A 26,604-nucleotide genomic window follows, 5' to 3' on the forward strand; every position below is an offset into this window, starting at 1 on the left:
AATCCTGTCTCTGGCTATGAGATGAGGGTGTGTAAAGATGTGTTTATTCATGTGGGCAGATTGCTGAAATTTTAGTGGTAAATTTCTGGGTATATAAGCTGATTTTATTTATTTTAGTTAAAATTTTATTTTTTATTTATTTTAATTAAAATTTTATTTTAATTTTAAAATAAAATTTGCCTATTTTATTTTAAAATGATATTTGGTGCTTAGAAACTCAAATGATGTTTTTGAAATTATTTTAAGTGAGAAATGCTGTTGTTTCATGCAGACTGTAAGGCTTTTCTGATTTCTTTGATTTGCATCAGATTTTGAGATTTTGATCTAAAATTTAGTTGCTTGTAATACCTTGTAAGAGTTGATTCTTTTAGTGTTTATTATGGTAAAGTCCTTGCTGTGTATTCTGTGTGTTCCTTGTAAGTTGTATACTGATTTTATTTGTCATGGAAAGCATTAAAATATTTTGTAGTACCTAAATTGACTAAATTCCCAAATAGCTGCACAATGCCAAGATGGACTTTGCTTACAGCAACAAAGAAAGAATTTAAGAAGCAGTGCTCAGTTGAACTTCTTGTAGGAGTCAGTATGCTGCTGGCACTGTGTCATCTGTTAGCATGTTAAAAACTCAGCAGTGAAGTATATTGGCTGTAAACTGGCTGTGGTAGAGAAAGTTGGAAAGGATGCAGGGGTGAATATAGAAGTGAATTATAGTAGTTAGAGCAAAGCATTCATTAGGAAAGTTTCTTAACATTCCCCAGAGCACACTGATGATGATTATAATCATTATTATATAAATAAGAATTTTTTTCCTCATTTAATGCTGAAGGCCTGTACATTTTTACAGAAAGTGCGGAGGCTTTCTAATGAAGTGGTTATCCAAAATAGCTTTGGTGGTGGCATCATGCAGGGAGCCAGGTTTCTTCAAAGAAATATCTTCTTCAAAGAAATACCTTCTTTCTTCCTTGCCTGTTGCAAGAATCCAGTGAGGAGTGGATGCAGAGGATTTTGAGTGTGCAGATATAAGCAGAGAAAGGGGATAATGACAGCTCTTGTGTGTAGATGGGGATGAGTTTTTAGACAAAATAGGAGCATTCATTTGGGGCCCTGAGCTGCCAACCAATGAGAGGGGTAAAGTTAAAATAGGACAAAGGGGAGGGAGCTCCTGCTGTCAGTGGCTGCAGAGGTGGCTGTGAAAACTGCTGGTCGGGTTTATGCTGTGCAGGGAGCTGGGATGGGACTTGTGGCTCTGCTTTGTACCACCCATGCCCCTCAGAGTGCCTGAGATGAGGTTGGGGCTCCAGCAGCAGCACTGGCATTTGGGGAAGTAGTAAATGTGACCCTGTTCCTGAAGGTAAAGGGTTTTTCCACTTTGCTTTCTGAGGAAGATGCAGGCAGGAGAGTGAATGTTGAGGAGGCAGCTGTAAAGGATGAGCAGGAAAATCTGGTGGCAGGTGGGTGCTCAAAGCATTTCTTAGTTTTGCAAGCGATGTTGGCCCAAGAGGCTCAGTTTCTGTTTGGGGAACTGTAGCTATAGTCTTCATATATTAACATCAAATTTTCTGGATACTAACTGCCAAAATGCTTCTCTTGAAATCTAGTGAAGAAAATGCTTGGTTTAGTACAATTTCTCAGCCTAAACTTAACTATTTTTTCTCCTTCTTTCCTGTAATGAGCAAGGGTGCCTTATTTGCTGACAGACCTGGTTGTCAATGTGGAAGTCTCTATATGTTCACCATGTGTCTCGTAGGATCTGTGTATAAGTGCATACACACAGAGATATTTCTATTTCATCTTGCTCAGGATAGGAAACTTTTCCTCTGTCCCATTCTCTTCCAATATTTAACATCATCTCTGTTCTTCAGTTTAATAAATTCTCCTAATTTTGGGTTATGTGAATGTACAAAAGATTTTAAGTGTTACCAAACTCCAGGTGGATAAAGGATATAACTGCTAAGAGAAAGTTTTTGGTGAATAAAGAACTTTCTAAAAGGGAGAAAGCTTGTTCTATTCAAAGCATTTGCAGGAAAAATGAAAATAAATTGCAGTGCTTTCTAAAGTTGCATTGCTATGCTTTCTCAATTATTCTTCCTGTATCTGAGTTTTCAGCTGTGAAGTGCTACTGTTGTAGTTGAACCCAGCCTTCTACAGCAGGTAAAAGGAGAGGGGTTGGGTTTTGTCTTCCCTGTTGGTGTAGAGCTTCTTAGCTGCTGTCCTGCAGCACTTCATCTGTTACCCACCCCATCTACACCCACATACCTGTATCTGAGGCATGTATGTCTGTGAGTGAAAAAGGAAGGGTCTGTATTAGCCTCTTTCCTGGCAGCTGTGAAACTGAGCAGCTCTGCTTTTCTGTTCCTTACCTTTCCCAGCCTCTAAATCTATCCAGTCCCTGCCTCCAGTGTTACTTCAAAAACATTATTTTGAACAGGAGAAAAAAGCAACAGCAGCAAAGCTCAGATAATTGACAATTCTTGCTTCTATTGATGTTCAGAATAGCAGCTGGAAAAGCCACAAGCAGAGCTAGGTGCTTCATCTGCAGGCTTTGAAAAGACAGTGGCATTTTACCTGCTTTCATGACTGGGGGTAACGACCAGAAGGACAGATTCAGGTTTTGTTTCATTTGAAAGCCCTTAATTGAACTTTCTTACTAGTCATGGAAGAAAACCAGCTGTTTGAGCAACCTTTTTAGCAGTTGTTAATAAAGATTTGAGGGTTTATTTTTAGTGGAGGTAGCATACATTTTCTTGAGTTTTAAGTATTTGTTAGATTTATTAGTGTATCAAAGGTTAAGCTCCCCCTTTCAGATCAAGCTGCTCTTTGTTTTCTTTTCCTGTTTATTCAGCCAGTTATATATTATTCAATTACTGTTACAGATTTACTGCTTTCTCTTCCTTGCTCTCCTTCTTTTCAGTCAGTCTGTTTTCATAACTGTAAATATAATAAAGGCTAACTGAGACATACAAGGTTTTAATAGTTTTGAATGCCATTCAGATGTTTTGTTCTTTCTTTTGGCAGCAAATCTAGGTTACTTTTTTGCATTTTTTACTATGAGAAAAGGTTGCAAAAATAGATAAAAGTATCTGCTTTCTGTGGAGGTGTGTAACACATGGACATGCCAGGTTTGTACTTGTATTTTGTGTTGCCCTATTTACTTCAGGAGTCTAAGTTCTCAACCTCTTTAGAAGTAATGTCATTGGAACTAATTTTCCACTTCATTTTTTACCCAGGAGTAAAAGAAGTCCTTCTCTTGGCACAACAGAATGTGTTGTAACAAAACTTTTGTATCAGAACACATTTCTATAATCCCTCAATAATAATAATAAACTTTATGCTAATTTAGAGGAGAAGGTATTTTTTCTTTTTTTTTTTTTTTTTCTTTTATCCTCTCTTGCCTGCTAGGATTCTGAGCTTTTGGCTCTCTTCCTAAGACCAAAGTGATTCTTATGCCTAGAGGGGAGCTGACTGTGTTTTGTTGGATGGTACAAGACAACACTGTCAGCAGCTTTCTGTTCTCAGGAGTTGGGTCTTTCATAAGTTTTAAATGAGCTTGAATAGATCATTGTAATATTAGTTGTGATTCAGCTTTGAAGGGCAATGAATTAATATTTTTTTCTAGAAAAGTTTAAATTTCTTGTTTAATTAATTAAATTATATGTTTATACCAGAGTTAGTGCCCCTTTAATGCTAAAAGGGGCACAATTAACAACATGCCCATAATACAATTTGTGTTGTCTCAGAATTGCCTCTTTTTCCTTGTAATGGTAGAAAACATTTAATGAATTATGGCTCAAGTACAGTCACTTCTGTTTTCAAGACTGTCACTGCCATGGGGACAGATAATCAGAGGGGGCAAGTGTCTGTTCCAAATTGTCTGGAGGGAACTGAAGGATTCATTTGCTGCTTTCTTGCTTTTAGTGTGAACCAGACATCCAGAGATTCCATTAAGCTTTCACCTTACTGTCATGGTTACCATCCCAGTCCTGTGATTTATTTCTCTCTAGGATAAGACTGAAAAAAAAAATCTTCAGAGCAATGAGGCTAGCTAGGGGGTAAATCCACACATCCCATTGACTTGGGAAACTTTTTCTTTCACATCTTTGAAAACATCCTGATTCCAGGGATGCCTCCTCTTCTTGGTCCACTTTATTTATTGAAAGAGAGTAAAAATGCATTTCACTTTTTTTGCTTTCTTTATATCAGAATAAAGGTATGAGTAAGAGAGCATCTGCAGATGTTTTGTTAGATGTTTGCCAGAACCTCACTGAGTGAATCTGTAGAGGTAATCTTCAAAGATCACTTAATTAGTAATATTAGTATTATCATCACCCATAGCATTACTACTGCCATGTCAGTATGCTGATGAATTATTGTGTTGGGAGAGCTATATACCCAGTGCCTTATTTTATGCCGTATTATTTTTCTCTATTATTTTTAAAATACCAGTATTATTTACAATATCTGTATCCTTTCAATCGAGGGAATTAGTATAGAGATATGCCCTATAAAATAACCTGTTACCACAAAAGATTTACAAACTGTTAATGTTTGTTCCGCTGCTTGGATATTGAAATTAAAATTTGTTTCTGAACTTGGGGTTTTTTTTGGTACCTATTGAGCCACCTGCTAGACTCAATATTTGTACAATATGACCTCATGTTCTTCCAGAAATAACTAAATGGATGAGTTGAGAATCTGAAAGATCATATTTCTCTCTGGAGCAGATACAGCAAATATTTTTCCTTTATATCATCCTACATGTATCATAAGCCTGGCTTGAAGGGATGACCTAAGAATGGACATTGTTTGACTCTCATTGATCCATACTTTGATCTTAACATCTAACTGGTGCTTTTGTAGTAGAAATAAAGAGAAAGATTGTATCTCGAACAGTGATATTGATGTTGAGATGAAAGCCCAGTATCAAGGCTGGTAGTCATGTTATATAGATGCTCTGGGGCTGGCACAGCAAATATTTGGGCTGCTGAATGTTAAGGGAAAATATTAGAGTACTACCATACGTCTAACTTAAAATAAAAACTTTTTGAAGCACTTAGTGGCACCCCAAATTTTGTATAGAAATGTATGTGTGTGTGGTAATAATTTAGTGAAGATGACTAGAATTTATTTTTGAAGTATTTTTCATCTATAATTATGCCTGAAATATATAGGAGTGACTTGCCTTGACAACTTCAATCATGTGCTGGACTATGAGGAGCAGATCAGATAGTAATGCTGCAGTTGTCTCTAAACTTTTCCTAACAGGTAGTGTTTGATCTTGAAGACTTGCAGTGGTGAAGTATTTGAATTGGTGGTATAGACTTGGAGTTAGTTTTGGTGTTGGGATAAAATGATGTGTGGAAGATGCCTTGGTGAGAAAATGACTTTCATTGGCTTCTTGAATTGCAGAGTCAGGAGAGGAGGGTTTGTCTGTAAAACCTACCTCTACAAGTGTATTTCCACCATCACCTGCGTATTTAATCATGGTCACCTGAGTTGTTCTTGCTGTCCAGCACCAGTTCTAGGGCTGGAAGTGCAGCCCAGCCTGACAGTCAGGCAGCTGCTCCCCTGACAAGCTAGAAAAACAAGCTGAAATAATGAAAAAGCAATGAGACCAATTGCAAGTACTTTGGGCTGAGAAGGAGAGAAGAGAGAAATAGTGAGAACTGAAGAAACAAAAGCATGGCATCTGGGAAGAGAAAATGAAAGCATTGGGATCCCTGTTGTTTAATAAGAGGTTGCCAAAAACTTGGCCTGACTTCTGAGAAAGTACACTTGGGATTTTTCCTCCTTTGTGTGGGGTGGGAGAGGTAAGCATAAGTAACCATAAAGCACATTCAGATTTCCTAGAAATGGGTGGGGTACGTGGCTCTCCAGTGGGGCATGCGAGGCTTCAGCGGTGTTGTTAGACTGCCTGAGTGTGTGTGTGTGTGTGTTCTTTATAAATACATGGAACTTCAACTGTTGCACACGTTTTGAGAAGAGTATTTGGTCAGTTTTAGTTGGACACTGTATGAATAAACCACATTTATTGCTATGTGTCATTAAGTACTCTGGTGATAAGAGAGTTCCAGTGATAAAATTGCATTTGTCTACTTAATAGAAAATAGAGTCCCCTAGCATCTGAAAAGAAAGCTTTCTGCGGCACTTCTTCAAAGAGTAAACTCTGTGATAAATAGCTTCTAACAGTCATTTGAAGTTAAAGATGTAAGAAACAGTAAAGAAGGGAGGACAAGCAGTAGTAGATCACGTTGGAATTCTTGGTATTAATGTCATGGGGTAAGTTTTTATGTTTGTGGGATTTGATTTATTTCTAATAGTTGTATTGGTGCTCTGCACTTGCTAAAAATTTATATTTAGCAGTTACATGAAAGCTAAAAATCTTGCAAAAAAAACCCCAAAGAAACTGAGGAGGAATGCAAAGGAGTTTGCTTTATACATTTTGCAATGTTTGTGTAATCATGAAACAACCCAGACAAGCTGCTGTAGAGACCAAAGTCAAATTTTCAGCTCATGTTGTACATCATGAATTGCATAGAGAGCACACCAAACTAATTTAAATAATTGAGAGAGGAGATATGCATTTTGAATGTGGATCCCCATTCAATGGTTTTGGAGGCTGTGAGTACTCCCGATTAGCTCTGAGGGGCTGTGAATAGTTAATTATTCAGCACAGAGTTCTGAAGTTCAAAACTCTAAGCACTTTCAGCAACAGATCAGTCATGTGAAGCCTTGTTACAGTTGTTTTTTGCAATGCTGCTCTGGACCTTGTTTGCTCTTCATTGTGAGTGACTTTAAACTTTGTTTTTTCAAGAAAGGCATGTGTTTCTAGTTGTATGCTAGGTTCTTTTTGTTTTAATTCTGTAGAACAATTGTAGGGGTTTATTTATTTCCTTAGGTTTAAAATAAACAAACTTTGGTACAGCTCCATCTAAATGATAAGCATATTTTTGGAGCCTTTGTGTATTATGTTGAAATGTATTTTAACTTCCTGGTAATGTGGCTCCATTCAAGAACGTTTATAAGAAATTCAAAATCTGTCATGAGGTAATGTGTCTTGACTATGTCTTGGTCTTGTTTCTAATGATTAAATTCTTAATTAATTGTATCTTTTCCTTCTGAATATATTGGTTAATTGTGGAGAGTTATTTAAATAAAGGGAGATATTGGACTAGATGTTTTAGGACATGAGAGTCCTGCATTCAGAATTTGCTGTAACATACCTATGTTAAGAGATATAGAGAATTTTATGCTGTTTTAGAACTTTTTTTAGTGAAATAAGTGCAGCTTATTTAGTGATCAGTCCTTGTATTTAAATGTAAACTGTCTGGTCATTGACATGGGAAAGGGTATAGAGAAAATTGAAATAAATCATCATAGGTGAGGGGATTATGTGAAAGCATATTGTGAGTGAAATGTCAGGAAATATTAAAACACAGTAGAATTGGTTATACTGTTATTACTGTATAGAAGTTAAATACTGTAGAACTGGTAGGATTTCTTTGAATAATTTTAATAACCAAAATAAACATTTGGAGAGGAATACTGTCACTATTTGCTCCAGTACCTATTCTGTATTAAGCACACTGGTAGTACAATTGGCTTCATACTGCATAGTGCAATATTTCTGTTTATACTAATCCAGTAAATCTCTTTGGAGAATGTACAAATAGGATCTTTGCATAACCCAAGGGAGGAAAAAGCAGCCAAATAATTTATTCTTTCATGGTACATTAAAGAATTCTTTTTGGCTTGATGTTTATTGGGTGCTTTTTTTTTTTGTGAGGGATACCTTAGCCTGTTTTGTCTTCTGTCACCGCTGATAGTATATTTAAGATATCTTATCCCTTCATTGCACTTTAGAAAATAATGAAATGTTGTTTGTTACTGTTTTGAGACTTGTTAGTTTGTCAGTTTGAAATCATATGTATAAATGCATACTTGATTTTTAACTTTTATCTGTTTTTCAGAAGAAAATCTAAGGCACCACCTCCTCCATCTGAAACAAAATCCATTGCTGTTTCTCCATTTGATAACACAGAGCCAACCAACCTCATCATGGAACAGAAAGAGAATGTAATCGATAAAGATATTGAATTATCAGTGGTCCTGCCGGGAGATGTGATCAAGTACACTACAGTGAATGGGAGGTATGTTACACAGAATGATATTTGTGTTTAACATTAGTTTTTGCTCAAGTTTACTCCAAGATTCATCCAGGTTATAAACATTTGGTAAAATGCATGATTGTTCATCCTATTTGGGTATGTGTTCAGCACTTGCTCTGCTACCTGTAGACTACTAGCAGTCATCAAAAAACATGTAATCAATCAGTCCAGAAAAAATCTGTAATGCTTCAAAAAGAATTTATAGCTACAGCTTTGGATTTCTTTTTACAATTATGTTTTCCTTAAGGTGGTTTTAGTTTAAAATGCATATTTCAGACTGTTAATTGGTAGGCTAGATTGTGCATGTAACTCTTAGGTCACCTTTTGTTCAGAAAGACCTGCACATTTACTGGTGAGCTGAAATCATAAATCCTGGGACCTAAAATGTTGCTCTGCTAAGAAGAGTCCTGTGCAAGGCTGTGTATGTATCACAGCAATTTAGATGGCAGTTTGTTGCTATCCTAAGCTGAAATAAGACAACCTATTTGTATATTGTCCTTGTGTTAGTGTATAGCCCATGTCTGTCCTACAGAAACCAAGCAGGCTGACTTATTTCTTCATTCAAACCAGGTACTGTAAATGTGTGCTTATACCTACTTCTTAATGAGGGATGAAATCTGGCTTGAGTCTGTTTGCACACTGTCATTTGCTGGAGTTCATGAGGTTGTTGCTTAGACATCAAATATCAGCTTGTTCACCCAGAGCTGTAGTGGGTCTTTTTACACCTCCCCCTGACTCTGTGATTTTAAGGATAACTTAAATGTGAGATTTTATTTCTCAGAAGAAATTTTCTGAAATAATGTGAGTACTTGATGCTTTATACTGTTTTTTTCAGCACATTTATAGCAAGGAATATTGCAGTCTGTAAATATGACGCCTTCCTCTGTTTTTAAACCTTCTTAGACATGAGGCTCCATGTGTACACTGTCAGGAGCTTGTTCTTTTTGCTGCTTTTGTCCAGTGATGAGTGATGTGTACCATGGGTCCTCTCTCATGCTTTGCTCAGAACAAAGTGCTAGAAAGGAATGTTGCATCTATTTTCACCTGGTCAGATTGCCTTGTGTATAATTACTCAGTATTCAAGACAGGCCTTACAGGCTTATCAGGAATTGCACTCATTTCCCAATCAGTTTTATTGTCCCACAGTTACAGGATTTTTCAATCAAGGTACTCTATGTGATTGATTTCATAAGTTGCTGTCTTGCAAATAAGAACCAGTATTAGCACTGCTAGGCTCATCTCAGAATGAGGGAGATGTGCAGGACCTGCAGTCCACCGTGAAGTATATTTCAAACTATCTCTTGTTCTAGCTTTGCTCTGGCTTTGGAGTTATTTATCATGATCAAATAGGCATAACCCCTCTAGAAATGATATAAACAGAATAATTGTTACTTTGCTTCTTTTGTCATTCATAATTGGAGGTGAGCAGCTCTGAAGGTCTTGAGGAGAGAACACCTTTTAAATCTCATAGTAGAAAGAGCAAAATGGTGAGTTTTAACAGCTGTGTGCTCAAATTCTGTGGTCCACCAGAAGAAACTTTTCTTTATCAGATTAGGTGGGTTGGTTTGTTCCCTGCTTTGGCATAGTGGGTAGCAAGAGCTGTGTAGCCCAAAGCAAGGTGTTAGTGAAATAAAAATCCTGATTATGTAGAAGTTGGAATATGTAAATACATTTATGCTTTGAGATTTCCAGAAAACCTAGAGTAATTTGATGAATTTAAGTTGGAAATAAATATTTTACTGAGTTAGATAAAGGAGGACAAGCAGACTATGTACTCTGAGGTAGCTGATGGCCTCTTCTTGGTGCTTTGCTAAACATTAATTATGGAAGCTGTTAAATGTACTGTGATATATGCATTCTTCCACCTTTAATCCTTGAAGGCTTTAGGGAAAAAGAGTTTTACAAGTTTTGGAGGAGATGGTTACAAGAAAAGCTTGTTGGCTTTTTTTTTTATTGCTGAAGGAATATCTTTCTAAAGCTGCTGATGAAGATATCTTGCCTCCAGTGGAGTGGGGGGGACTTGAAAGTCCATCATCCTCCAGTCAGCAGGTTGTTTCTGGAAGTACCTTTGGAGAGCAATTTTGCACTGAATCACTGTTCTCCTGTACTAATTTGCATGTATCTGTTGTTAGCAGCTGTTTCTCACTTATCATTCTCACTTACCGATCACTTACTGTGACTCTGGTTAACCTGAGGGTGTGCCCCTGTGGTGCGTTTCTGTAGGATGGCTTTCTGGGGTCCTTGCTTGTCAGTTCTTGCTCTGGTGGTCTTTGATATTCTTACTCCTCTCCAGTAACTGAACTGCAGCTTTTAAAGCCAGTCAGTGTACAAAAATTCACCAGAAAAAAGGTAACCGGTAACTTATTGGATACACTGGCAAGCAGAAAGGTCACTACAGAAGCAGTGTCTGCAGCCTCCTCTGGCTCCCTCCTCCCTGGCCGTGCCCTGCTCTGCCCCCAGCAAGATGGGGGAATGATGAGATTTGCCTTTGCAGCCCTTTTCTTCTTACTGTGAGATGCATGTACTTGTTTTATTAGGGATTAGAAGTACAAGAAATAAAGTATTCCCTCCTTCTGTCTTGTAACTGAAGCAGGTTGTGCTATATACAGGAGATGCATTGAAATAAACTTTCTGGTTTAGCAATGTGAAAAGGGAGAAGCAGTTATTATTCTTCATTTTGCATGGTATTTCTCAGGCTGTTATATATCACCTAGATGAAAGCATGGGAGTATATTGCTTTCTCCTATACCTCTTCAGACCATCTGATAACTGCTTTTTCACACATTGGAGTATGGGTTTTTTATTTTATTGTTCCTCCTGCCTTTGTCTCCTGAGGCAAGTGCTCTCCTGCCACTTAAGCAGGTAGAAGTTTTCCTCTAGAAAGGAAATATCTGTCAGCTTTCAAACAGTTATCTTCTGGAAGTGCAACATATGCACCAGAAAGTCCAGCCCTGCTGATAGAATTAGAAGACAGTTTGCTTATGGGACATTTGTCCTTTAAGATGAAGGGAAGTGGGAATGATATTCTGGGGTAAATCAAAGGCGAAAAAATCAGTGTTCACAATAACTTCTAACACTGAATCATTCTTAATTATTTTTACAGAACTGTATCATATGAAAAGTCTGCTTTAACTTACTGCTTAATAAATATATTCATGATCTTTGTTATCTAGAATTCTACTTCATCTGATGGTTCTTTGTAGAAGCTATTTCCACATTTGGCTGTGCTACCAGAATACTTGCCTCTGTTATGAGATTACATCTAGAATTTAAGATTTCTGATAAAGCCATACCAGCCTAACCCTTTATTAATTTTCTCAGAGACATTCAGCATTTTTTCGACATACCATTTGATTGCTTCAGACTTTTATTTTCATAATATCCTTGTGAGACAGAGCAGGTGATGGATTTCCTTGTTCATAGTTGTAACTGAAAGATGCAGAGGGTGTCGCAATGAAATTGTCCTTACCCAAATAAAAAAAAAAAATTGAGGAATGATCTGATAGTGCTATAACCTAATTCAGTTCCATAACATGCAAAGTTAGGACATTCTCCTTACTTTTGGTCTATTTAAACATCTATAACATTTCTGTTTATAGTACAACTTTATTAAATGTATTTCAGTAGCAGCTGGAAATACTCAGCCCATCTTAATACCCTGTTCTGCATGTTCTTCATTAAGCACTGAGGGAACAAGGACATACAGGTACTGACTACATCTGACAAATTCTGTTGGCCATTCTCCTTTGTGGGAAGGACATCTTACATCACACAGATCTTCTCAATAAATGGCATTTACCTACTATATTGTTATTTGGCTTAGTTATTGCTGTTGGTATTAAGCACCTAGATAATTCTGGAATCCCTAATGCACAACCTGCTTAAAATGTGACTTTCTCAAACTTCATTTCTCCTGCATCTTCCAAGTGGCTAATGCACAGAGTTTCTGAAAATAAAGTCCCTGGTTGAACTCAAAATTGATATAAAAATGCCACGCTTTGCAAAAGAACTGTTCTTAATGAATAACAAACTACTTATCAACACTGTTAGAAGTTCCCACTAAATGTCAAATGAGGTAACTAATCCACATGTTCCAGTTGACCTCAAGAAGAGCTTCACACAACAAGACGTTCCCACTCTGTTCAAGTACTTGGCATACTTTTGTGCAAACTGGTTTTCATTTTCTTTTTAGCGGCTTTTCTGGGGGTTGGCTTTTTTTTTTAATTGTGTTTTTTAAAGTTGAAGATATTTAAAGTTGGTGTCTAGCAGTAATTATTTCGTCTTGGAAGGGAAAGGATGACTTGAATTAAATGTTTGTTTAAGCAGCACATCTTGTTATAGCCTGCTTAATTGTCATCTGTTGTGACAGTTCCATTTGTCTTTTACAGGAAGCCCATGATGGACTTGCTGATCTTTCTCTGTGCACAGTATCATTTAAATCCATCAAGTTATACCATAGAGTTGGTATCAGCAGAAAATACCCAGATTAAATTCAAACCCAACACACCAGTGGGAATGCTTGAAGTAGACAAGGTGATTGTAAAGGCAAAACAAATGGATAAGAGGAAACGTGCTCCAGTTATACCAGAGGTGAGAACTAAAATTAAGCATATTGAGAAATTAGAATTACTGCTGTATTCAAGAATTGAGCTGGTAGCTCATCCTTTTGTTTCAGTGTTTCCCATTTTTCATCCTCTCACCTTGAAGCTCTGTGAAATGCTTTAGTCTATTTTTGATAAGCTTCTCTTAGGTAGAATACATCTCAATTTGTTGCAGCAAATTTCTTTGCTGCTGAAAGAAGAAAATTATGCAATATTATTTGAAATCCCATGCTTCATTGGCCTCTTGAAAAATTCTGCAGATGAAGTGTGGCTGAGGACGTCCTTGAACAAACTGAAAATCAACATCTTATACCATCTGTCATGCTGTGATATATGTACCCTTCTGATTGTATGTTCATTTCCTTCAATACATATTATTCTCTCTTGGCTTTTTTTTAATATACCCTGAAGAGGGCAGGAGATTTAAGAAGTACTTAACCAATTTCTGTGTGTTGCCTGAAATATTTTCCTTCCACCTTTGTTGTTGTGTAGAAGGATACTGACTTTTAATTTATCTAAAGCACTTACAGAGGGCCAGGAGGGCTCTTCTGCTGCCCTTCTGCTTTCCTCCTACACCCGTGTTCACGGGCACTCGCCTGTGGTGCATCGCCTGATTCTGCAGCTGCCCAGTGTAACCCTCCAGGCACACACCCTGCTGCTAAGGGAGAAAACTGCTAAATGTGTCCTGTTCTTGCATGGAAGGGAATAGAAAAATAGCTTTTAGTTTCTTCTGTAAGGTTTCTGAACCCGCAGCACTGGTCAAGTTGGCTGTCAGTGGAATTCTGGTGATTATTGTGAGGCTGTTGTAAAAGTGCCATTTCTTTCAGATTTGGTGCTGGCATTTATTGGATTTTTCTTCTCTTTAGCAAACAGTAAGGGTAGTGATAAACTACAAGAAGACACAGAAAACAGTAGTAAGAGTTAGTCCACATTCACCACTTCAAGAACTCATATCAATTATCTGCAGCAAATGTGAGTTTGATCCTTCACATACTCTGCTACTGAGGAGTTACCAGTCTCAAGAACCCCTTGATATGACAAAATCTCTTAATGACCTTGGACTAAGAGAACTGTATGCCATGGATGTCAGTCAAGGTAAGATAACTTTTGTAAATTGCTGTTATATAAAAGATAATTACTTAATAATTGTATACATGTTGTTGAGTTTTTTACTTATGAAAATATTTTCTAGAAATTTAGTATATATTTCAGTGGTTTTCCACTAAATTGAAACTGACTCATGTGTACCTGGACTTTTGTTTTCAGAAGTTCTGTATAAAAGTTTTATTTTCTAACCAAGTGTTCACTACCAGCAGAGTTAGCTGAGTACAAATCCTCACTTAAATGTAAAGTCTTCTTTTCCTTTCCTCACACCTTCCCCAAAAACTCCCAACAACATCCTTCTTCCCTTAGCTCCTACACGACATCATGATGACCTGAAAAGAACAAATGTTAGAGAAAATTCATTTTCTTTTAAATAATTAAAAATCTTGAAAGCATTAGAGTATTCAGATGGTCTTTATGTCTATTTCTAAGTGCTGCTTGCTAATTTTATAGATTGTGAAGGAATAATAACTGTCTTTTCAATTCTGGTCCAGCAGGGACACAATGTACTAACTTTCCAATATTTTGTACGGATATTCCTAGGCCAGAATTTAACTTCATCTGAACAGGTGACAGGTTTACTATACTGTAATTAAAAATTTTGTGCAGTGTGGTTTGTTCCATTTCAGACATTTCTCACAGAAAATTTTACCTCAATGTGGAAAGCAATAATATTGATTGACTCACTTCTGGTATTGACCACTGTTTTATTTGCTTGATTTTATTTCTGCTTAAAACTTGTGGGGCTTGTTGGGGTTTTGTTTGTCTTTGCCCCTCTTTCTACCTAAATATGGTAACCTTACTGTTTGGTGGTTACAGTTTCAGGAGTTTTCTCAGTTTACTTGCTAAAGGTCAGAATGACAAATTTGGACAGTATTTCATTTTTCCATAGAGAAAACAAAAATTAAATATCTTTCTCTTCCACACTGGAAACCAACATATTTTTATTTGCAAAAATGTGTTACTTTGACTGTGTGTGCTCCCAAGTGCATGATTTGTTTTTTGTCTGGTTATTTACTGCTTTCATCTACAGACTGGAAAAGCTGCTTTTTGCATGATATGATGTGTGTTTTACTTGAAGCAGGAGCCAAAAATCCTTAGGTGGGCATACGAGGCATAGATGCTTTCCACACAGCAGTGCTCTGATAGGAAATTTAGATGTTCTTCAGTTCTCTTAATATGAAGTAGTTCAGCATCTCAATTTTGCAGGCAGGTTCAAAGCTCTGAATTTTCCATTATCTTCATGGAAGTAAATGGTGAGGTGTATATTTTACTTAATAGAATTTAAGTTGAAATTTTATTAATATTATATTTTAATTTTATATTCCTCTTTGTTTTCCAAGTTTGGACTGCCTAACCATCCAAATCAGAGCAAACTATTCTATATACTGATTTTTCTCTTTGCTTCAGAAATATAAGTGAAGCCTCCCTGCTTATGTACACAGTTGCAGTCTGTGTTGCATGTCTTCAGGCTCAAGTTCTAGAACGATTTAAGTATTAGCCAGTAAAGATGAACATCCTTTTACTTCTGCAAAGTACCCAGTTAATTTTTCACCAATGTTGAAGGTCCAGCTTGGCTTTCTCTGTTTGTATCTTGTTACTACAGCCTTGATTCAGATTCACATTTTCTGTCTTTCTTTTTGTCTTTCTGTAGCCACATCACCAGTTGATTTAAATTTACCATCTTTTCAAGGTATGATTTATTGAAATAGGCAGTGAAACTTAGCACTTATGGGATATTAGCACCTGCTCCTATTACATCTGCTTAACTGTGACATGAGTAATATCTCTGTCCTATCTTAAATGCATATTGCAAATGATAGTGCAGAATTGGATATACACAGCTATATAGAAAGTATTTTTGTATAGTTTTTACCCTAGATCAATTTATTCAATTTAGGGTCATGTTTATGTTGATACTTTTACCAGACTTGCTGATTTCTGTTGCTCATTACATGTGCATTCAATGAGATTTCTTTCAGAAAGTTCATTCTAGTAAAATTAAAAAAAGTCATTCATGAGATTTACAAATCCTTTGTATGAATAAATCAATTTAAGGAGGATAAATTTTGCAAGATAACGAGAATAGATTTCACTGTTGTTACTATAACTGCCACGCAATTATAGTAACTGCAACTCAAACACTGAATGAGTGTTTGGGTGATCTTTCTCCATAGTTACACCATGTGTAGGCTGGGGCCTGGTTTGTCCCACATCACACTTTGCCACTTTGCCATCAATTTAAGCCAGTAGGAATGGAGAGCTGAAAAGTCTGATCTGCTTTTCCCCTTTTACTACCTTTGTGTATGAACCATAGCATATGACAAGTGGGGTGGGCTGGATTATGTGCCAGTATTAAGAGCAGCTGAAACTCATCTGCCCTGAGTTCTGAGGAGAGGAAGAATATGGATGCTAGGCAAACTGTTCATTTTGCCACATCTAGAAAAATTATTAATATAGGTGATTTACGATGTGTTTGGTGTATCATTGCAGGATGTTTATGACATGATGAAATAGTAAGAACGTAGCAGAAATAATCTCTGCATGAAATAATGTCTAAAACTATTGTTTTCTATTTTAGGGTCCTACCAATCTGAAAACATAGATGTTCTGAAGGAGAAAGAAAACAAAGGATTTTTCAGCTTTTTTCAACGAAACAAGAAGAAAAGAGAACAAGTAGGGTGTAACTTTGCATAAGGAAAACTTCTAGAAACACATTCAGATTGAGCAATCAATACTGTTATTTTCCAGAAAATAAATGCAACTTGAGTTTCTTTTTATTTCTCACACCTCAAGGCTGCCAGTGCCCCAGCAACTCCATTGATGAGCAAGCCAAGGCCAGCATTCATCACGAGGTCTAACACTGTCAGCAAGCAGTACGACTCCAGCACTCTGCCGGCGGAAATGCCCAAGAAGCGGAGAGCTCCCCTGCCCCCCATGCCCAACTCTCAGAGCACTCCCCAGGAACTCGCACGAGCCCAGGGCACACCTGCACCTGAAATTGTGAAATCCAACAGCTTTGATAGGAATGAACAGGTCAGTTACATTTGCTTCACTTCTCTTTAAAAGTACAGACATAATAACCCTGATAACCCTGTTGTTAAATATGATGAGGCTTGAAATAAATGGAAAATAAAAATGAAATTATTGCTTTAAAAAATTTTAGCTAGAAAATAACTATAGAAATTGAATTATGCATTCCTTTTAAACTTTATAACCAAAAATAGCTGCCGTATTTTGAAAAGGCAACACCGACTTCTTGTATAAATTGGTCTTGTAAGCACCTTTTTGTTCTTTTGGATGAATACTTTCTATATTTAAATATGAGAAGGTGGTCTCACTTTATTATAACTAGTAATTTGGGTTAATTATTCCTGTTAATTTTTAATATTTTAGTTACATGAGATAATGAATAATTTGTTCTTTACACTATATTGTTGAAAAAAGTGGACATGGGAGCAGTCTAAATATTGTTCCCAGCAAGTTAAAGATTTTTATTTTAAAAATTGGGCAGTATTTTGTTTAAGCAACGAGACCTGGGCTACATATTTGAGTAACCTATATATATATATATACACCATGACATGCAGAAATTGTGCCTATAGAATTTGTGAGAATTGATGCATTAACTGCCATCCTGGTATTGCACATATTGTCAATTGTGAATTCCAATAAAAGATCAAGGTTAAAATTTTTGTTATCTATATTTTTAAATTTAATTTCCTGCTTTGCTTTGAATACATTATCTAAAGGTGGTCTTTGGATATGAGGTTATTGACATGCTAGAAAAACTAAGTGCAGAACTAAATGAAATCCAAGTCTGAGAGATTAATTTTGGGTTAGACTTGGTGACAAGAAATTTCAGACTGTGGCTACCTTTATACAATGATTTAGTCTTTCACTGATGCACAGAACCACAAGAGAGCACTGTTTAACAGAAGTTCTGCTTTTGTGTATTGTGTCCTGCTGAAAAGCTTTATCATTTTAAGAAGATAAAGGTTTCTTTCTGAATTTTAGTAAAAGGAACCTTTGGGGAGAATAAGAAAATAATGATTTTTTTTTTTTTTACTCCACCATGTTTCTCTTTTAATTGAGTTCAATTTTTTAAAAAATAACTTGTTAATGTTAACATGCTTTAAATGATTAATATCCTATTATGTCTAAAAGTAATGTATGACTGCTTGGCTGTCACTCAACTGCTTAGATTTATTATTTTGTGCTGACATTTCTTAGTGATCTAAAGTGATCTGACTGATGTTGAATAGCTTACAAAGAGAGGACATCCAGATCAAGTTATATTTTTGTGCATATTTTCTATTCTGTACTACTTTGTGCAACTCACTTGAAACTTGGAGGCCTTTGGCTTGCTTTTTTTAAGGTGACTTCTTGCTCATTTGGATTTGATTGCACAGTGATTTATCAGAAAATGTAGCACTTGGGACTTAGATGTGGACAAATATTTGCTCCTTCCTTTGAATTTTATTAAATCAAGTAAAATATTTTGTTTTGTGGTATCTACCTTCCTATCATCTAATGAATGAATTTGGCTTATTGCTCAACTTGATCAGGGAACTCCTGATAAGGAACCCGTGGGAGGCTTCCTTGGAGAATAAACTTGCTGCTTGGAAGAGTACTGAGACGTTTTCAGAGACAGCCTTCCTGCAGTACAAGAGTAGTCCATTCTCCTAAGTGGGAATAGGAATAGACAAAAAAACAAACACTTAAATGTTTTTACTCAGTCTTATTTAAATTTGCTACTGAAAGAACTCAAGTTCAAAAATAAAAGGGGGCAGAACAATTCCCAGAAAGAAATACATAGATACTTCTTGGACATGCAGAGGTTCTCTTAGGAATGCAAAAGCAAGCCTGGTGCTAGAGTGGCAGAAGATGTCATGAGCAAGAAATTAGTAAGTTAGTGGCAAGCAGAAATCCGAGGATAAAGGATGAAGTTGTCTACCTTTTATTTTAGCAAGGTGTTCATCACAGTCTACCTCAAATTTTTTTTCTTGAAAAAGTGAGATACAAAGCAGATAGATGAAACACAAGATAGGACAAAAAGTGGCTGCAGTTCAAACAGTAGGGGTAATGGCTTCAAGTCAGACTGTTTGTAATGTGGAGTTCCCAAGAAGTTGGTAGTATAGCCAATAGTGTTAAATGTCTTTATAAACAACCTACATCATGGAACTGAATCCACCTTCAACAAACTTGAAGTTGGCACCAAAATGGGCAGAGAGGCAGGTACTCCAGCCACCACACAGGGAGGCAGTGACAGGATGAACTGTCTGCCTCGGTTTGAGAGAAATGTGTCAAAGTAGTAACATCAGACAACAGTGAAATGAGCCAACTTTAAGGGAACAGAGTTCTCACTGTTGTCTTTCTTCAAATTCTTAACATATTGTAGTCCAGTTTCTCACAGTATGAAAGAGGGTTTTAATGTTTACCTCCTACAGCTTCTCCAGTAATTTTCCGTAATAGAAACTGCTTTCTCTTTGTGTGAGCAGTTAATATTCTGATATGAGGTTTGGAACTTTTTCTGTCTCCATTTCAAGGTGATTAGAATTAGTTTTTAGGGACATGGTACTATTTTTAGGGGAGAAAATAGTACAGTGGATGACAGGGTACCTTTTACAAGTTATTACATAGCATGATTTGCTTATTTTTCCTGCATGAGATTTGGAAGATGCCTAGTAAGCTTAAATGGTTAATGTTTGTCCAGCAAATTTCTATTTCAATCAAGTGGGAAATGAGCATGTTAGTCTTTAATATTGAAATCTCTCATTTATTTGTCAGTTCTAGTTCTGGGCAAGATGACTTGTGTCAGAAGTATGTTTAGAACTAGCAAGTTTAAATACACTTGCAAGTAAAGAGGACTCTCAAGGGTTTTTGCAAAAAAGTGTTGTTGTATAATTTAGTGTGTGTATCTTCACAGTTTTCATAATACTGGTTGCAATTTTCTAGTAATAACACTTCTTTAAAAGAAAAGTATTTGCTTATGCCCAAAATGCCACAGCTGATTTTCTTCCTACTGCTTTATTTATAAAAGCTAGACTGATACACTGGCATTTTATCCCATTAATGTTTCTCTCCTTACCCTGTTTACACTTGTTAGCAGCATGTGTAAAGTATGCTTGGGTAGGAACAAGTGCAAAATTTTAATTAAAACTTTTATAGTTTAAAATAATGGATAGAACTTCTCAACTCTAGAAATGCAAATTGCTGTTACTTACACAACCCTAGCTCCTAAAGAAATCTAAATCTCCAGGCTACCTCTTAAAAAAGAAAAGGAAGAAGATGGGTGAAGGGTGGGAAGCAGCTAAACCATAAAGTACTTCTGAAAAGTTTTTTTTAGCCATTGTCACAGGACAGCTTAGTTAGGATTTCTGTGAGGGGTGAGTTCCATGCTGAAGAAATTATGCCAGAGGCTTGCCTGCACTTTATGGTCAGCTCTTTAAAGAAGAAGTTGGACAATGATGCATTGAGCACTATGGACAGCAGGGAAGTTTTGGGTAGAGCCAGGGTAGAGAGTGCTCAGGACTATCTGAAGTTTGCATGAAGATAATCTGATATTATTCTGAAATGTTTCAGAATTGGTGATGAATGTTGAATGCATCCACTTTTCAGTATATCAGATGCATAACTTTACTCCTTTATTGTATTTGCCTCTTTACCAGCAAGATAAATCCTAGGAGAAAATAGTCATATTGGTTGTTTGGACAGAATATCACTAGCTGAGTTTCTTCAAATATATTCTGTATGTCTTTTCTTTCCAATGTGTCAGAGGTATATTACTTCCTTTGTAGTACTTAGGATAAGTTTAAGTGTTTTGGGGAGCTTAAGCCATGTAATAGAAATTGAGTACATGAGTTACTGTAGGAGCAAATACATATTTTTTGCTGTTACTCCTTGGACATATGCCTGCATATACAAAGGGAAGAAAGAAATATTGGAAATATGAGTAGCAATGTGCTTTGCTATCCCTATATGATACACTCACCTATATTTCTCTGTTAAACATAGATGTGTATGGAGCAAAAGAGGTAGGATGTGGTGATATGAAAATTTCTCTCTAGTGATCCTTGGTATGAGGTAGGCTTTCCAGCACACTGAAATGCCCCACTACCACTGTATTCATTCCCAAATGCTTTTTGGTTTTTTGCTTCCATTGCAGCTTCAAAATTACTGTGCCTTGATTACCTTGATTTGCGTTTTTCGAAATGAAAAGCAGGGCAAGGCACTATGTCTGCCACTGCTTGTGGAGGCTGGAACTTAGGAAGCACTGGCATCCACTAGTGTTTGCTTGGGGTGGAATTTGGTGTCTAATTTGAGATTAAAAAGTTTTCATATCCACCCTTGCTTGTTGCAGGATGAAGAGGGTGCATGGTGTTAAAAGTAGAACTCCTGCATGTGTTATAGAAGTTACAACAGAGTTCACTGGTGTTTCTGCATAAACACAGTTAATTACTTTAGTGATCCTAACAAGAATTTTAATTTAAATGTAACTGATAAAGCACTGGTTATCATAGGCAGTTGGTATGACACATGAACACCCAGATGTATATTCCAAAGCTTTGTCAGATATGTCTTAATAACATAATTTTAATTTTTTTCCATCTGTTTAAAGTACTATTTTCACATTACTGCCTTTGTTAGGATTTGAAAGCTCTTAATATTCATATGTTGAATAATTCCTGAGAAAATCTGTTCAACACTTGAACCTTAACTGGAACATTTAGTACTTACTTGAAATCTCTCTTTGCAAATTGTTTGTTTCTTTGGATGCAAAGGGCAGTAGAAAGGCTTATAAAAATCTTCTAGTAGCATTTGTGCTCTTATGCTGAGAACATTTCCCGTCCCCACACACACACACTCTTGTTGTGTGCAGAGGGAACTCTGGTGACATCTGCTCAGCGAGTGAGCTTGCGCAGAGCCCGGAGCCACCCGAGTCGCTGAGGGAGCCGCATGCAGCACAGCAGGTGCAGACCTTGGAACAGGGAAATGTGACTTTGTGCAGAGCTGAGGGGCTGCAGCCTCAGCACAGCTGCCAGAGAGCAGACAAACACAACTGCCCAACTGTAAGGAGGAAATGCTTCAGCAAGAAAAAAACCTCATTTGGGGAAATAATATTGTATTTGATATCCCCTCCTGAATAAATTCAAAGGCTGAATACTATCAATTATTTTTACTTTTTAAGAACTATTTTGGAACTGTGAATAAGAAATGATAAAAGTGTAAAGTGTTTTTTGTTGTGTGACATTTTAATCTAGAAATTTACTTGTTTAAAAACTACTCAAGCATGCAAGTATTTTTAATTGGGAGTGCTGTGTTCCTATCATTTGGTGCTCTTAAAAGAACATTTCACCTTGTGCTTTATGTTTTCTCCCTTAAACCCTGACTCTTGCTTTGCTGTAAAAGGTTTGAGTGCTTGCTCTGGCGTTAGAGTGGTGGATAGAATTATTTGTACATTTTTGGGACAGTGGTGTTCCTTATAGTGCAGTATCTGTGGCTCTGTTGTACCTGATATCAGGGTGGGACAAAGCAGATGACTGACGGTGCCCAGGGTGGCTCAGAAGATAGTTTTTCATTCAAAGCCCTGCTCATGCATTCAGGTATTGTACTGCAGTCTCATGGGACCTGCCAAACACTCCCTGACAGACGACAGCTTGTGACAGTATCTGTTTTGTTGTAGTTATTTTCTTTGTAGATTTGATTGTATATACAACCAAATGCTGCAGCTTTTAATATCCCACTCGCTGTGGAATCTTTGTATATTTGTTCAGTGGTAGCTTTCTAAATCATAAGCATCTTTTCCCATGGAAATTGACACGGTCAACAATTCTATTGTCTGATGTTTTTGAAAGGATTGTCAGTGAAACAAGAGTATGTGGGTGTCTTTATGCCTTCTCTGTTCCTTGATACTGTGCTTTGTGAAGCAGGCCGGTTAATTGAAGCACAGAGAAGTTCTCTGGAGATGACCCCCCCACCCAACTGTGTGGATCCTAGACAGAAATGAATGTCACTTCAGGATTTTATTTTATTGAGTGGACGAGTGATAGGAATCAGAATTACTACAGAAACAGGCAGCTGTGTCCAGTTCCAAAATTGCATTCCTTTATTGCTGGGATCCTGAACACTGTCTATCTAATAGATGTGGATATTATAATTTTCTTCAGCATAAGGCAAACTGTAGTTAGGAATGGCAGGCAAATTTACAACCACTGTCTTTCCGAGACAGAGAATGTGTTTCTAAAAACAGCTTAAAATGTAATTGGACTGCTATATCATAAAAATATGAGGTCTTCAGCAGGTATCCTTTGTCCATTTTTAAATTGTTTTGATTATTTGTGAATTAAGATTTTTTACTTTTGCTACAATAATGAGGGCATTACTATGCTGTAACATCAGATGGTACTATAACTTTTTTTTGCAACTTACTAAATTTAACTTTCTTAAATATTCTAAGACAGTTGTACTTGATAAGTTTTGAAATCAGGCATTTTCTAAATTTTTATGAAAGTTCAAGTATTTCAAGGAGGGAAAGAAATTAATACTAATTATGTATACAGGCTAATTAGGACTGGTGTTGAAAGAATGGAGACGGAAACACTGTGTTATGTCATTGTGGTAGGATGTAGTTGAAACTTCTTTCCACAATGATTTTAGCTACTTTTAGAAAAGATTTATTTTGTGTTTGTAGAATAGCCTTTGGGCATAAAAAAATTCAAAATCTCTTTTAGACTCTATGCAACAACTGATTTTCTTCTATTGCTCTATGTTGCACATCTGTGAATATATTCAATTACTCGAGAAAATATTTTTTTTTTAAAAACAACTCATTGGAGGAATTAAGATGAAAAACACAATACATTTGGTAATATGTTCTCTCTTTCCGAAATGAATATTAGAAATACTTTTGGAGAATAATTACTGGAGCTGTTTCACTGTTTTCCACTGATTGCTAATAATCTTCCTGCCCCGTGTCCCTCGGCAGGCCCCTGTGGGGTTGGTGCGGAAAGGTTCCCTGCCGCTCAGCGACTCCGCTGCCGTGAACTCCTCGCTGCGCAGGACGAAGCGCAAGGCACCCTCGCCACCCTCCAGAGCACCAGAAGATCAAAGGGAAAGCAGTAATGAGCCTGGTAATCTTTTTATGCTGTTTAATTGGAAGGCAACAGAAAGTACAGCTGGCTAAACATTAAGGTAATGCCACCTTATGAGATCAGAACCTCAAGTGAGCAACCACAAAAGTGCAGATGCAAGGATGCGTTTATTGATGTTACCTCACCAGCCGGGGCAGCCTGGAAGCAGCGCCTAGGCAGAGGTGTCCAGGTGGGAACCCAAGTGGGAACATCAGCACCACAGAGCTCAGCCCATGCCAGATAGCTGCCAAACCTGCTCCCTTCCTCTGTGTCAGGGATTCACACAGGTGTATTTGCCACAGTGCTTTGATCTTACCCACAGCAGGGCAGGAATCTCCAGCATGCCTCATAAGATGCCTTGTAAGTCTAATCACAGGCCTTATGTTATCTGAACACAGGTGTTCCACTTGTCAAACACACAAGATTAAAAAGCAATTAATATCATATATGTGGGGTTTTGCACCCCTACTGCAAGTCACTTGAGTGTGTTTACAATGCTCCTCATCAATCTTCTCTTATTTTCCCACAAGTGTGAGAAAGAGAGGTATTTAGAGCATGCAGATCAGAAAAAAAACCCCAGACAATACCAAATTAATTATATTTAGGTTAAGTATAGAATTGTGTTTATGTTACTCAGATGGACTGCTTGGGGTGGGGAGAAAAGATTAGCTACTCTGGATCAGAGAGAATACAACAGCAAATGAACTGACTAGAAGAATCTTAGAGAAAGTCCACTTGATGTTTTATAATTCTTCCATTTGATCAGAAATTCAGTTTTCTGGTTCAAAAATACCTAAGGGTTGAGATTAAAATATCTGGAAAATGTGTCAACAAGAACTAATTGTTTCAGGGGAGTTTATTGAAGAAGTCACTAGTATGTATGACCACAATCTAACATTGTATTAGAACTTTTTCTGGTGCTGAAAGTGAGAGGTGGTAAAGGTTGTTGCTTCACTTTTTGCAGTAATAGAGTCAACAGAATCAGCCTTCACTAAAGTGGAAGGAAGAGCCACTGAAATGCAGCCTGAAAAAGGTTGGTTGTTTCTACAAAAGTACTGATAAAATTTATTTCCTAGCAAGTTATGTTAATTCATAGCAATAAATTACTATACTATGGATGTGTCATAAGTATAGAACTAATTTTAGTGCTTCAGATCAATTAAGTTTTCCTTTGAAATAAAAATGTGGCTTTCTAAAATAAGAATATTTTACCTTTGTTGTCTACAGAAACAAATACAATATATTTTGTGTTGCTATCTGTGCTTTAGATTTAATAAACTAAACATTATCTCTGATTTCTCTCCTTCCTTACAAGTTACAGAGAAGAACTATGCAGAATTTCTGTGATTTTTTTTGTACCTCATAACAAGCTTTTCAAAAGCTCAAGCCCAGTGTTGTTTTTAGAACCCTGCCTTGTGCTGCCCTTGACCTGCATAACATAGGGGCAGGAGCAAATCTGTGCCTGGCTTTTGGTTGACATCTGAACAGCCCTTGAAAACATAAGTTGTAAATCCAAACTGAATGCATAAATAGCTGTTTATACATTAAATTATTTGTTGGGTATTATGGGAAAAATGTGATTTATGAAAGTATATCTGTTTAAAATACAATTATTTAGCTGTTGAACATAATGCTTTTTTAAATTTATGCAGTTTGTACTGTGAAATACTGTTGTTTGTAAGCACCAGACTGTGGGGTTCAGTTACAGTATACAACATCTAGGAGTCTTCTAAAATTTGCAAAAGCTTTTAGAATAATCAGTGCCAGTGCAGTCTAAAAAAATAACTCTTCAATGAATTTTTTAAGAATCAAGTATATAAATGCTAAGCCTTTGGAGTGCTACTGTCATTATATAAGGCTAAGCACTCAGTTACTATGCTAGTTAACAGGTATTTTTAAGTAGTTTTCCAGCTGTTTTATTCTGTATGCCAGTCAAATTGTTTGGAGTGGTAAAACAATGTACCACAAGAGCTGAAAGTCACCTGCTAGGATGATAGGCCTCTGGCAAAGGGGGAAAAATAAAAAACAGTAATCAGTAAACTTGGGCTTGGTTTGCGTTTAGGGCAATTTATGTAAACTATTGAAAAAGACATAAAGTAGAAACAATATGTAACGTACTAAATGGGAGTGTGAACCTATACTGTGGAGTCTGGGGTTGAAGATCTCACAAAGTTGTAACCTTTCCTTGTCTTAGCTGTTGCAGCAGATGAAAGAGAATAATCAAATCTGAGTGTGTGGTTTGTTTATTAGCACTGAATTTTGTGTGTTGAAAACTGTCTGTCCAAATGCAATGGGTCTAAGATGAGCAAGTTCATCATACTGTGATTTTAAATCAAGTTTTTTTGTTTTCTTCTACTTGTTTCCATCTTAAGATTGTTAATCTGTGCTAGAATTTTTGCCTTTCCCATCACTGTAATTAACAAGTGCTGTGTAGATAAACAACCCTGAACTTCAAAGAAATGGCTTGTTTATTTTTTAGATTTAGAAACTTCTGCTTGAGGCATTTGAGTTCTGTAATTAAATATTTTAATTTAAGCTGCAATGGAAAGAAATAGAAAAAGGCAATCATCTTTACTGGGCTTAGGGCAGTCTATGTTGAGC

The 26,604-nt window shown here is 36.7% G+C and overlaps 1 protein-coding gene across 2 annotated transcripts in view; it reads left to right on the forward strand.

Moving 5' to 3' along the window:
- Positions 1–26,604, forward strand: part of COBLL1 (cordon-bleu WH2 repeat protein like 1) — a 74,483-nt gene that overhangs the window by 32,125 nt on the left and 15,754 nt on the right. Inside the window, exons 1-9 of one of the 2 annotated variants that reach the window (XM_054515473.1) lie at positions 1,306–1,451; positions 7,968–8,147; positions 12,554–12,755; positions 13,633–13,861; positions 15,525–15,563; positions 16,452–16,546; positions 16,667–16,906; positions 23,859–24,003; positions 24,968–25,036. In XM_054515473.1, coding sequence (XP_054371448.1) covers positions 8,056–8,147; positions 12,554–12,755; positions 13,633–13,861; positions 15,525–15,563; positions 16,452–16,546; positions 16,667–16,906; positions 23,859–24,003; positions 24,968–25,036 — 1,111 coding nt within the window. In that variant the 5' untranslated portion in view covers positions 1,306–1,451; positions 7,968–8,055. Of the gene's footprint in view, positions 1–1,305; positions 1,452–7,967; positions 8,148–12,553; positions 12,756–13,632; positions 13,862–15,524; positions 15,564–16,451; positions 16,547–16,666; positions 16,907–23,858; positions 24,004–24,967; positions 25,037–26,604 lie in introns of those variants that run through there. The other variant, XM_054515472.1, reaches the window with a different exon arrangement.

This window comes from Molothrus ater, chromosome 7, assembly GCF_012460135.2.
Source record: "Molothrus ater isolate BHLD 08-10-18 breed brown headed cowbird chromosome 7, BPBGC_Mater_1.1, whole genome shotgun sequence".
Classification (NCBI taxonomy): domain Eukaryota; kingdom Metazoa; phylum Chordata; class Aves; order Passeriformes; family Icteridae; genus Molothrus; species Molothrus ater.